At 40.3% G+C, this 13973-nt stretch overlaps 1 protein-coding gene across 16 annotated transcripts in view; it reads left to right on the forward strand.

Annotated features, from left to right (window-relative positions):
• Positions 1-13973, forward strand: part of PTPRM (protein tyrosine phosphatase receptor type M) — a 729763-nt gene that overhangs the window by 260428 nt on the left and 455362 nt on the right. For all 16 annotated transcript variants that reach the window (XM_038390871.2, XM_038390872.2, XM_038390875.2 and 13 more), the window contains exons 4-5: positions 3124-3202; positions 9982-10097. In XM_038390871.2, coding sequence (XP_038246799.1) covers positions 3124-3202; positions 9982-10097 — 195 coding nt within the window. The remainder of the gene's footprint in view (positions 1-3123; positions 3203-9981; positions 10098-13973) is intronic.

Here is a 13973-nt window from a genome sequence, read left to right on the forward strand (position 1 = left end):
CTGCTGGTTGTGGTATCTCTTTCACTTCACTGATATGCATATTATGTGTCAAAAAGGACTCAGTCATATTCCTATTTAAGATGGCAGCAGTCTGGCCATTAACTTCAATGGGAGCATGATCTGGCCCAACGTATTTCAACTAGTACTACTGTTGATTGAAACCTAACGCCTGTGTGATAGTAACTGTAGTTCAGCAGAGAGTCCAACACTGCTTTTTTTCATTATATGTAATATGCTTTTTTCATATTTTTGGTGTATTATATGGGAGTATGGTAGAATATTTTAGATCACTCAGTATGTCTTTGGTCTGTTATAAATGTGTTGTTTAAACTATCCTAAACTTGTAATTTCTATCTATGAAATTCCTAGAGAGCTTATTTTGTATTTAGAAGCTTACAGCTTTGTTTGTTTATATGCATATTGGAGCAATCAAGAACTTTGCTCCAGCCTTTCATTTAGGTTCTGGGCTGAATACTATTGAGCATTGTAGTGTTTGGAAAATGTCCCCCTCTGCTCCTCCCCATCCCCCGGAAATGTCAGCGCAAATGAAGACAATTTTAGTTTCAGTGAGGAAAAAAAAAAGTATTTGAAAACTGAAAAAAAATTATTCAGCAATGCTGCTGTGGTGCCTCAATTGGAGTTGTATTTCGGGTGCCTCTTGCTCCCATTCTTTATTGGCCGGGCTACCTGGTCATACAACATTTCCCATGCTTCACCATAGTCTGTCTGATCACTCAGATACCATGGTGTATCACAGGAGTCCATGGCCAGGATACTTCCTGGGAGACGTAATCTGTCTAGGGAACCCAGCCCATGGTGGAGTATTTGGGGTATGAGACTTGCAAACTACAAGTCTCATGAAGCAGTGCAGCAGCTTTTCCAGTTACAAATATTTGGGGTTTGGGGTGGTTAGTTTTTCTATGAAAAATTTGACTTTTTAATGAAAACCAGACACTTTAAAAATATATCTATTTGGTTGAAAACCCAGCTTTGCATCAATAAACAGTCTTGTTGGAATATTTTCCAACCAAAGCCCTATTGGTCATTTATTTAATCTCCTCCAATATTTTCCCAGAGAATTTGGCCTTACTTTAGAATTAGATATTTAAGGGTCACTAGCTGTAACTGAAGAATACTCTTACATATATTTTTTGAGCAAGAATTGTTCTGTTGAGTTTTAAACTGCCAGTCTTTCTTTTTTGGCCTTGGTAAGTTTTTGTTGTTGGCTGGACCCCCGAGGAGAATTCAGAAAGACATGCTGAAATTTTAGTTTGGACAGAAGGTGACTGGTTTGGAGTCCAGAGGTAGATTTGTTATAAAGATGATGGCCCTCTGTCCAATGAGACCCCCATCAAAAGGGGGAAAAGTAGCAGGAGCACCAAGTGAACAAGACACCAAAGGAGCAGTTATAGAGGTAGGAGAGGGCAGAACCAAGAAAGCCCAGAGATGACAGGATTTCAAGAAGAGGAGTATTACAGTAAACAGTGTCAAAGGAAGCTAGTGGATCATGAAGGAAGAGGATGGAATAAAAGCCCTTATATTTGTCCTCGAAGAATTCATTAGGGACCTTGGTGAAAGTTGTTTAGTGGAATGTATGGAGTAGATGCCACATTTGTGGACTGGGGGTCCCAAATGGAATTATATGAGATGAGTTTAAGGCTGCTATTCATTCAGTTAGTATAGAGATGAAGGGCAGAAAGAAGGTGGAGTGAAACTTTTAGTGGGAGTTGGGACTACAGCTGGGATTTTTTAAGATGGGACAAACCAATTCATGTGTCTGTTGGGAGGACCAGGAATGATGTAGAATACTGTCACCTCAAGATTTTATTTTAAATTCATGATCCTTGATTTTATAGTGTTTATTCAACAGCAGAAAACCCATTACCTTGTTTTAATATTATACTAGCTCCATATTGTCATTGTGACATATTGCATTCTGTATTGGACTCTTGTCATTTAAAACATTGCAGCAAAGGAGCATGGTACACTTGTGTTTTCATGCAACTTCTCCAAGGTCAAATATAGAGTATACCTGTGAAATGTCTTTCAAACTTTCTTTGTATGCTTCTTGAGCACAGTAGAGAAAAACAATTAGGGATAAATTTCCAAAGAAAAGCAGTATTAAAAAATAGCAGGATTTGAACATGCATGTCATAGATTCATAGATTCATAGATACTAAGGTCAGAAGGGACCACTCTGATCATCTAGTCCGACCTCCTGCACAGCGCAGGCCACAGAATGTCACCCACCACTCCTATGAAAAACCTCACCTATGTCTGAGCTATTGAAGTCCTCAAATCATGGTTCAAAACTTCAAGGAGCAGAGAAGCCTCCCTCCAGTCAACCATGCCCCATGCTACAGAGGAAGGCGAAAAACCTCCAGGGCCTCTCCAATCTGCCCTGGAGGAAAATTCCTTCCCGACCCCAAATATGGCAATCAGCTAAACCCTGAGCATATGGGCAAGATTCGTTACTTTGAAAAAGTACCCATTAATGCCACTGGCATATTTTTTTCCTGTTCCTCAGAAACAGACTTGAGTTGTTCAAAGCAAGTGCTGCCAAAGTTTGGAGACATTTACTTTTCAATGCTCTTAATTCAGCTGACAAGAGCAGTCCATTTATCTTGTGACCTATTTATAGTCATCAAACAAACTGTAGCCAGTGGATCTGCTTTACTTAACGTAGTACAGTGGGTGGAAGATTAAGAGCATGTCTAATGCACTCATGAAAATAGCCATGCATATGTCTGATACAGTTCACTGCAGAAATGTGGCTATACTGTATAATTGTCATGTATTAAATATAAACAGGTTTATACTATAAAGGACAGAAAATGAAAAGTTAATCTGACTGCTTTGTAGATCCAATAGCTTTTGGAGTCTCTTTAGTGTGTTATTTAACCAGTGGGGAGTAATGTTGTGAAAACGTTTGTTCTGTTTATGTTCTGGTCCTAAATTTTTTGAAAGATGCATTCTTGACTTTTTGTTGTGAGTTCTCAACATATTATTTAAATAAATACTTAGTTGTCTTATTTTTCCATAGTAATTTAATGGATATAAGAGACTTTATTTCCACTGTGTAATTACAGAATTGTAAACTGAACTTCTCTCTTCACTTCTCAGGTTATTTTTGAAGTAGTCACTTCAGGTCATCAAGGATATCTGGCTATTGATGAGGTGAAGGTTTTGGGACATCCGTGCAGTAAGTGCCTATATTATTTTGGAACTGTCTTTCTAAAATGTATTTGAGACAATATTCCAATATATGTCTGTCAAGGTTTCTTCCCCACTCTGAACTCTAGAGTACAGATGTGGGGACCTGAATGAAAAACCCTCTATGATTATTCTTACCAGCTTAGGTTAAAACTTCCCCAAGGTACAAACGTTTACCTTTTGTCCCTGGACCTTATGCTGCCACCACCAAAGTGTCTTAACAAAAATAACAGGGGAAGTGCCCACTTGGAAATGTCTCCCCTCCAAAATATCCCCCCAAGCACTACACCCCTTTTCCTGGGGAAGGCTTGATAAAAATCCTCACCAATTTGCATAGGTGAACACAGACCCAAACCCTTGGATCTTAAGAACAATGAAAAAACAATCAGGTTCTTAAAAGAGAATTTTAATTAAAGAAAAAGTAAAAGAAAAACCTCTGTAAAATCAGGAAGGGAGATACCTTACAGCGTAGTCAGATTCAAAACATAGAGAATCCCTCTAGGCAAAACCTTAAGTTACACAAAGACACAAAAACAGGAATATACATTCCATTCAACAAACTTATTTTATCATCCATTTAGACAAAACAGAATCTAACGCATATCTAACTAGATTGCTTACTAGCTCTTTACAGGAGTTCTGACCTGCATTCCTGCTCTGGTCCCGGGAAAAGCATCACACACACAGAGAGGACTCTTTGTCCCCCCCCCCCTTCTCCAGCTTTGAAAGTATCTTGTCTCCTCATTGGTCAATTTGGCCAGGTGCCAGCGAGGTTATCTTAGCTTCTTAACCCTTTACAGGTGAAAGGGTTTTTCCTCTGGCCAGGAGGGATTTAAAGGTGTTTACCCTTCCCTTTATGTTTGTGACAATGTCTAAAGCAAATGAAACAGGAAATGTCAATAACAATTCCAGTGTTATAAAAATTTATTGACTGTCAAGCAACCATTGTAAGCATTAAGATGCTGTACATTATATCTGAAGAGATGAGTGCTTATTCAAGTTCTGAACAGTGCCTAACATGATGGGGCTCTCAATCCCTTATTGGTGCCTCTATGTGTTACTCCAGTGCGAATAATAATAAAGCCTACCCATGCCAACCCTGCTTATCAAAGATCACAGATTGAGGTATGTGGCTGCAGGTAGAGTAGCGAAGAAATGAACACGTGTGATTTCCTTCAGACCTTTTCAACCAGAACACTTAACTGGCTGTGGGTTTGTTGCTTTGTTATGCAACATTGCAAATAAAATGCTTTATATGTAGTAATTTGTCATGACTTTCAGCAAACTGCCCAAGTAAACTAAAATTATTTAGAATTGTTAAAGCTTATTAAATTAAACGAATAAAGATATATTAATATTAATCTTCTGAATTGAAGATTGTAACCTATTGTGCCTAAGGTTGATGGGCGGGAGACTGCATATAACTGGCAAATACTATCCCTGAAGGTATCCCTAATGGTTTGTAAACAGGCACTGTGTCATTTAAAATAAAATGTAGTTTATTGTTGAATATTGGAATGCCTCATAAAAATGGTTTTAGAGTTTAGTGGCAGAAAGACATAGAAACATCTTGAAATGTGGAGATGGCTATACAGAATCAGCAACTTTGTTATTTCTGATTCACTTAGTTCTAATAAACGTAGAAGGCTCTCATGTTGCTTCTACAGTATTTGTGCTTAAACTGCATTTTGAATTTGTATCTGTAATTCAAATAGGCTAAGTAATACTTTGTCATGTTAATTTTGCCTGCAAAATATTTGAGTTTTGATCTGTGCATTTATAGTGATCAATCCTCAAAGCATGGATGTAGTTATTGTTAAAGCAGAGAGCAAAATACACCCCACAGCGTGCAATGTACTAGCATAACCAATGAAACTCATGTTGAAACCTAATTACTTTAATGAAACAATTCTTTAGTAAAGTAATTAATTTAGGATATGAAGAATTCATTATAAACATCTAAACAGTTATAGTGTATACTAAAAATTAAAAATATTGTGTTAAAATTGTTAGTGTCTAAATTTTTGGCAAGACAGATAATGCTATGCATACACTCTACCAAGTTTTACAGTGTTGCCAAAATAAATAAACTCAGAGTGATTATCTTCAAATTTTTAAACAGTTCCCAGAGAGCATGAGGAGAGGTACAGCCGCAAGGGGCCCCAGGACCCTGCTGCCCATAGAAAGCCCTGGTTGCAGCCCACCCTCCCCACTGCTTCCCTGCCTTCAGGCAGGTTTGCTGGGCTGCAGCAGCCAGGAAAGGCATGTTCCTTTCCTGGCTGCTTCCTCGCAAACCTGCCTTCTGCTTATAAGCAGTAGCAGAGGCAGTAGCTAGGCTGACGAAAGAATTCTTTGGTCAAACTAGCACTGTCTACACTGGGGGTTAGGTTGGGATAGCTATGTCTCTCAGGGGCATGGATTTTTCTCACCGCTGAGCAATCTGTAACTACACTAATGTAAAAATCCTAGTGTAGACTAGGCCTACGTCTTTTCCTTTGAATTTCCCTCTCCACGCCTGACATTGGCTACAGGTTAATGGGCCAGGGTCAACTGGGTCTAAAGACTCTCTTTAATTCTTTAACTTTAACTTTAACTTCCCAGATATAGACTGGAGGACCAGTGCTAGTAATAATAATAGGGCTCAGATTTTCCTAGATGCGATAGCTGATGGATTCCTTCATCAAGTAGTTGCTGAACCGACTAGAGGGGATGCCATTTTAGATTTAATTTTGGTGAGTAGCGAGGACCTCATAGAAGAAATGGTTGTAGGGGACAATCTTGGCTCAAGTGATCATGAGCTAATTCAGTTCAAACTAAATGGAAGGATTAACAAAAACAAATCTGCAACTAGGGTTTTTGATTTCAAAAGGGCTGACTTTCAAAAATTAAGGAAATTAGTTAGGGAAGTGGATTGGACTGAAGAACTTATGGATCTAAAGGTAGTTGAGGCCTGGGATTACTTTAAATCAAAACTGCAGAAGCTATCGGAAGCCTGTATCCCAAGAAAGGGGAAAAAATTCATAGGAAGGAGTTGTAGACCAAGCTGGATGAGCAAGCATCTTAGAGAGGTGATTATGAAGAAGCAGAAAGCATACAGGGAGTGGGAGGGATCAGCAAGGAAAGCTACCTAATTGAGGTCAGAAGATGTAGGGATAAAGTCAGAGAGGCTAAAAGTCGAGTAGAGTTGGACCTTGCAAAGAGAATTAAAACCAATAGTAAAAGGTTCTATAGCCATATAAATAAGAAGAAAACTAAGAAGGAAGAAGTGGGGCCGCTTAACACTGAGGATGGAGTGGAGGTTAAAGATAATCTAGGCATGGCCCAATATCTAAACAAATACTTTGCCTCAGTCTTTAATAAGGCTAAAGAGGATCTTGGGGATAATGGTAGCATGACAAATGGGAAGGAGGATATAGATTTAGATATTACCATATCAGAGGTAGAAGCGAAACTGAAACAGCTTAATGGGACTAAATCGGGGGGCCCAGATAATCTTCATCCAAGAATATTAAAGGAATTGGCACCTGAAATTGCAAGCCCATTAGCAAGAATTTTTAATGAATCTGTAAACTCAGGAATAGTTCCGAATGATTGGAGAATTGCTAATATAGTTCCTATTTTTAAGAAAGGAAAAAAAAGTGATCCGGGTAACTACAGGCCAGTTAGTTTGACATCTGTAGTATGCAAGGTCCTGGAAAAAATTTTGAAGGAGAAATTAGTTAAGGACATTGAAGTCCATGGTAAATGGGACAAAATACAACATGGTTTTACAAAAGGTAGATCGTGCCAAACCAACCTAATCTCCTTTTTTGAAAAAGTAACAGATTTTTTAGATAAAGGAAATGCAGTGGATCTAATTTACCTAGATTTCAGTAAGGCATTTGATACTGTGCCACATGGGGAATTATTAGTTAAATTGGAGAAGATGGGGATCAATATGAACATCAGAAGGTGGATAAGGAATTGGTTAAAGGGGAGACTGCAACGGGTCCTACTGAAAGGCGAACTGTCAGGTTGGAGGGAGGTTACCAGTGGAGTTCCTCAGGGATCGGTTTTGGGACCAATCTTATTTAATCTTTTTGTTACTGACCTTGGCACAAAAAGTGGGAGTGTGCTAATAAAGTTTGCAGATGATACAAAGCTGGGAGGTATTGCCAATTCGGAGAAGGATCGGGATATTATACAGGAGGATCTGGATGACCTTGTAAACTGGAGTAATAGTAATAGGATGAAATTTAATAGTGAGAAGTGTAAGGTTATGCATTTAGGGATTAATAACAAGAATTTTAGCTATAAGTTGGGGACGCATCAATTAGAAGTAACGGAAGAGGAGAAGGACCTTGGAGTATTGGTTGATCATAGGATGACTATGAGCTGCCAATGTGATATGGCTGTGAAAAAAGCTAATGCGGTTTTGGGATGCATCAGGAGAGGCATTTCCAGTAGGGATAAGGAGGTTTTAGTACCGTTATACAAGGCACTTGTGAGACCTCACCTAGAATACCGTGTGCAGTTCTGGTCTCCCATGTTTAAAAAGGATGAATTCAAACTGGAGCAGGTACAGAGAACGGCTACTAGGATGATCCGAGGAATGGAAAACTTGTCTTATGAAAGGAGACTTAAGGAGCTTGGCTTGTTTAGCCTAACTAAAAGAAGGTTGAGGGGAGATATGATTGCTCTCTATAAATATATCAGAGGGATAAATATAGGAGAGGGAGAGGAATTATTTAAGCTCAGCACCAATGTGGACACAAGAACAAATGGGTATAAACTGACCACCAGGAAGTTTAGACTTGAAATCAGACGAAGGTTTTTAACCATCAGAGGAGTGAAGTTTTGGAATAACCTTCCAAGGGAAGCAGTGGGGGCAAAAGATCTATCTGGTTTTAAGATTCTACTCGATAAGTTTATGGAGGAGATGGTATGATGGGATAATGGGATTTTGGTAAGTAATTGATCTTTAAATATTCAGGGTAAATAGGCCAAATCCCCTGAGATGGAATATTAGATGGATGGGATCTGATTTACTATAGAAAACTCTTTCCTGGGTATCTGGCTGGTGAATCTTGCCCATGTGCTCAGGGTTTGGCTGATTGCCATGTTTGGGGTCGGGAGGGAGTTTTCCTCCAGGGCAGATTGGAGAGGCCCTGGAGGTTTTTCGCCTTCCTCTGTAGCATGGGGCATGGTTGACTGGAGGGAGGCTTCTCTGCTCCTTGAAGTTTTGAACCATGATTTGAGGACTTCAATAGCTCAGACTTGGGTGAGGTTTTTCATAGGAGTGGTGGGTGACATTCTGTGGCCTGCGCTGTGCAGGAGGTCGGACTAGATGATCAGAGTGGTCCCTTCTGACCTTAGTATCTATGAATCTATGAATTCTCTCGTTGCCCGTGTGGAGCCTAGCTGCCCCATTGGTCCCCTCATTGCTAGTGTGGGGCCTATCTGGTTCTTTACCTAGTCTGGTTTTAAAGGGATGTGGTTCCACCACTTTGCTTGTGAAACAAGAGCTTGATCCTGCACCATTGAAGTCAATGGGAATTTTCCCATTGACTAGAATGGGAGCAGGATCAAATCTCCATTACGAAGTCTAATAGATTTCTCCATAGAGACATTTTTCATAGTATTCATCCAAAATTTCTCCCCCTTATTGTATAATCCCTTGTGCTGACCCTTAAACGAGTGTTCCTCTTGAATTAATATAGATCTTTCTTATATCCCCTGTTATGCTTATGATTCTCCAAGTCATACCTACAAAGTTATTTTAATGTTGTTGTTTTTTAAGTTATCACCTTAATCATTTATGTTGGTCATCTGGTAGGTCTCTTCAGTTTGTTGAAATATTTCTAGTACTGAGGTGAGTATAACTGAAAGCAATATTCTAGGCCTAGTTCAACTACCACAGTAGTCAATGGAAAGATTCCTCTTGACTTCTTTGGGAGCTGGATTGTTTGGAACTATTGTCTTTCTCAAAGAGAATACTCTCTCTAATTTCTGATTTTTTTTTCTTCAGTTCAATTTACTTTTTCTAGTAAAAGCAAAAAACAATATACTACATTTATCCAGGTAGGTGAAATTGAGATAATTCTTTTTTATATAGGTGTCTTACTGAAAGAGTATTTGCAGACACATTGCTTTTCTGTTGTTGTGGGGTGCTCTCCCAGTGTAAACTGGAAATAAGTATTACCATGCAGCAGCTATTGTGTTTTGTTTTCCTCTGCTATTCTTCAGAAGAGCTGTCTTTAAAGAATATAGCTCTTCTTGGTGGAAATGTTATGCTAAAACTGTAGCATACCAAACAATCATGCTCAAATGCATTCTCTACACACATTGTATCTAATTAAAAGGAAAAAGTAGTTTCCTTAACAACATAATTTAACTTTTCACTGTGCTGGTCTAGTTGCTGGTATAAATAGCTAATATGTTTTTGTTCAAAACATCAATTAGATTTCAATATAATCTTTATTAATATAGAAGTGTTAATACAAGAGGGCTGCTGAGCTAAAATAATTTGCACAGCAGGAACAATAAGATAGCACCCTTCTCCTTTTTTGTATCCCAGATACATGCAAAAAGGAACAAAGCTCACTTAACAGTATATAGTATCTTCTACAATTAGAATCAAATATTTAAAACACTTGTTAACACGTGTTTTTCTCCACTGTAAATTTATTACTGGAACATTTTAAAACAGTATATATTTAATGTACCAGTATGAATCCATCCCAGTCACACTGTGTGTTAATAACTCTATCCTTTTTTCTCTTCCGTCAGCCAAAACCCCACATTTCCTGCGTCTTCAGAGTGTGGAAGTCAATGCTGGACAGTTTGCCACTTTTCAGTGCACTGCCAATGGTAAAACAAATACAGGTGACCGGTTGTGGTTACAGGTAACTTATTTTCTTTCACACTACAATGAGATTTTTGAAAGTATGATTCAGTCATCCCAAGGAGTGTCACAAGAGGAGAAAATATAGCTTAAACTCCTGTCTCATCAATACTAGCTTTAATAATGGATTTGAACCTTTCCATGGTATTTGTTCTTTTGAAGTATCTGATATTTTCTCACACGTCAATTATGAGTGGGTGAACATAGAATGAGAAAAACTGTGGTAGCTCTGTTACCACTGTTTGGTAATTAAGGGTAAATGCTCACTTTTTCCATAGTGATAGCTGTGCCTTTTGTCAGCAGCTGCTGTGACTGACCTAGCTGTAAGTGGTGATGTTGGGTTGCATCCATTAACCAGAATGCTCTATAGCACTGCCTATGTCCAACATAGGATGCCCTATGTTAAAAACAGAATTGCTTTGAATAGATTCATATATTTTAAGGCCAGAAAGTACCATTATGGTTATTTAGTCTGACCGTCTGCATATCACGGGCCATATCACCTCACTTCAGTAAACTCTGCATAAGGGTCATAGCTTCTGTTTGATTTATAGTGTATCTTTTAGAAAGATTTTCAATCTTGATTTAAATTGTGGACTTTTTTCTAACTTTGCTTTCAGTCCAACCAGCCTTCTCTATTTGTATATGTAAACCTAAGTCAAACAAAAGTGTTCTGCACTTGATCTCTTTCTCTCCCACTGGGTTTTCTGAAGCTAGCTGTCGGCACGATGCCATACTTCCAGAATTTTCCCTTTTCTGCTTCACACATCAATCTGGATTTGAACCTTGAAGTGGGGAAACACCAAAAATCTAACTTCCCTCAGGTCATAATGGCAACAGTGACACTCTGAGACCTTGAGTGCTAGAGGAAAAAGGCAGTGTCTGAGATAATCAGATAAAATTGCAGGATGGGGTAGGGAAAATTAAAGTTATAGTCGATGACGAGGAGAGAGAGAAACTTCGGTTTTAGGGAGGTTCTGTCACCAAACAATTTCAAGCCTTTTATGTTGTGTATCTTTAATTTATGAACTGCACCAAGTGTGTGGGGATTTCAGAAAAAATTAAAATGTGTGGAGTGTGGTAAAAAAGGTAAAACAATCTCATTGGAAGAGAAGGTTTTACCTGTGAGTAAATGGCTAACCGTCCACTGTACCCACAAAAAGCCTGATCTGATACCCTGAGAAACCAGTTAATCGGTTTTAAGAAAAGGAGTACTCGTGGCACCTTAGAGACTAACAAATTTATTTGAGCATAAGCTTGCTTGAGCTCACGAAAGCTTATGCTCAAATAAATTTGTTAATTTCTAAGGTGCCACGAGTACTCCTTTTTCTTTTTGCGGGTACAGACTAACAGGGCTGCTACTCTGAAACCTTAATTGGTTTTGTATTTCTATCAGAGTGGAGGATCTGAACAATACTCATGCTTCTAGGGCTTGAGCCCCAGCCCCAAGAGCTATGTGATTACATCAGAATCTCAGCATTCATTACACAAAAAAAGAAATCTAACCTTCTTGTTGTGGGGAGAAGTTTGAAAGGATTACCCGACTATAACTGAAGCAGTGATGTCTGCCTCAGTCTACAGAGAGACAGCAACAATATCCCTGAGAGCTGTGAACATCCCCATTGAACAGTATGGAGGTTTAAGTCCAAAATGCCGCTGCTTTGGGGGGACATCTAGCATGTGTGTGCGCACACATATTAGGGAGGCCACTGGGTGACTACATTTTAAAATTGAAATGTGCAGGTTTCATTAGTCCTTGCCATTGGAGGGAGGTTTCTGCATACTATACTCACCCAACTAGTACACAGGACCCTCCCTCCAATGGCAAGGATTAATGAAACCTGCACTTTTAAATTTATAAAATATAGTGAAGGTGTGAAAACATTAGCAGGTGGTCACCCTAATGCATATCCAAACAGAGGACAGTATGTTTAGCAGGAGGAAAGTGTAGCAGGTCCAGCTCCCACAAACAAGAAGATAAACCCCAGCTGTTGGGATGAGTACGCAGGGCCTTCCTCCCCAGCCACCCTTCCAAGGACTAGTGGGCACTCTTGGGGTTGAAAAAGGGGCCTAATGCTACTATACCAGTCTTCTTGAGGCTATAGTGGGTGCAGGGCCATGGAGTGAAGCCTCTAGGACATTTTTCTTTGGTGTGTTTAGGCCCCAGTTTGTGTCAATCCAGCTCTGTGTACTTTGCAATCTGTGCCAGACAGAGCACTGACTGGTGCCCATGACTCATTGGCTTGGCCCCTGACTGCCATGTTCTCCCTCTAGGACACACATGTTGTATGGGCTGGGATGGTCCTGATGAACTAAGAGAGCTGTTGCTCATGGCTTTGCCTCAGTGAAAGCAGCACAGGAAGAGGAAGCAATAGCCAGGTCTGGCAGGGCAGAAAAAATAAAATATTGGGCACCTGGCTGTAGCAAAATGGCAGATTCTAGCACCAAAAATGGAATTCTGAGATAGTTGGGCAAAACAGACAAAAACATATCCTTGTTAGAGAGAATATAGTTTGACAAAAAAAGTTCCCGTAGAGCTCTACAATGGATTGCTACAATGGATAGACATACCCTGAAGCGCCAAAACCCCTGCTTGGCTGCTGCCTAATCCTGTAGGTGCTTAAAGTCCCTATGTCTAAGTTTCTGCCACTGAATTCCCCAAGGGGTCTACACTTCGGCAGCTGGGAATTCAAACAGCCACCTCAGTCTCGACCGCACCCAGCAGCTTCACACCTAATTTATATCTAAGCCCCAGCTGGATTCCCAAATAAGACATTTCCCCAACCTTTTTCACCTGTTTGGCCAGATGTGGTAGGCATGCTCAGAGCTAGATGTGGTGAGCATGCTCAGAGGTGCTGCCTCCTGCTATACAGTTTTATCCCAGTGGGTAGGGCTGTCATGAGTTCAATTCTCCCCTCTGCCTGATGTAGAAAATTGGGTCTTATCCCCACCCTGGGGAATTCCCTTAACCACGGAACTGTGGAATTTTCTGGATATTCTCTCGTTCTCTTTTGTTGGAACTGATCCACTGTGGATAAACAGCTATTGGGCCAAAAAGAGAATTAGAATGACTCTCCAGCCCTGTGGTTAGGGCACTCCAATGGGTTATGGGAGAGAGTTTCTGGACCCTGCTCCAATGGATATTTAATTATTTAAACACACTGGAACAGCTTCAATAGACTAGACTGTGCAAGACCCACCCCAGAATACCCTATAGCCCACCGTTTAAGAGGCAAGTTCAAATCCCCCCTCCACAACAGTCAGAGAAAAGAATTGAAGCCAGGTCTCACACAACCTGTGCAAGTGCTCTGACCGCTCGGTTAAAGGTTATAAGTAGTGGGACAGAGTCGGGCCAGATGGCTACAGGAGAGTGACAGAAGGCAGATATATTAGCCCCAGGTTAAGCACATCCCTTTTCCTTGGGTAAGGTAACGGGCAGTTCCAGAACAATCAGGAACTTGCTGGAACCAATTAAGGCAGACAGGCTAATTAGGACACGTGGAGCCAATTAAGAAGCTGCTAGACTCAATTAAGACAGGCAGGCTAATCAGAGCACCTGATTTAAAAAGGACCGCACTTAGTCAGTGAGGGTCATGTGAGGAGCTGGGAGCAAGAGGCGCAAGAAGCTGAGGGTGAGTAGGCGTACTGCTGGAGGACTGCGAAGTACAAGCATTACCAGACATCAGGAGGAAGGTCCTGTGGTGAGGATAAAGAAGGTGTTGGGAGGAGGCTATGGGGAAAATAGCCCAGGGCATTGCAGCTGTCACACAGCTGTTACAAGGGACACTGTAGACAGCTGCAATCCACAGGACCCTGGGCTGAAACCCGGAGTAGAGTGCTTGGCTTTTCTCAGTAGTTGCTACCAACTACACTAATT

Source organism: Dermochelys coriacea, chromosome 2 (assembly GCF_009764565.3).
Source record: "Dermochelys coriacea isolate rDerCor1 chromosome 2, rDerCor1.pri.v4, whole genome shotgun sequence".
Classification (NCBI taxonomy): Eukaryota; Metazoa; Chordata; order Testudines; family Dermochelyidae; genus Dermochelys; species Dermochelys coriacea.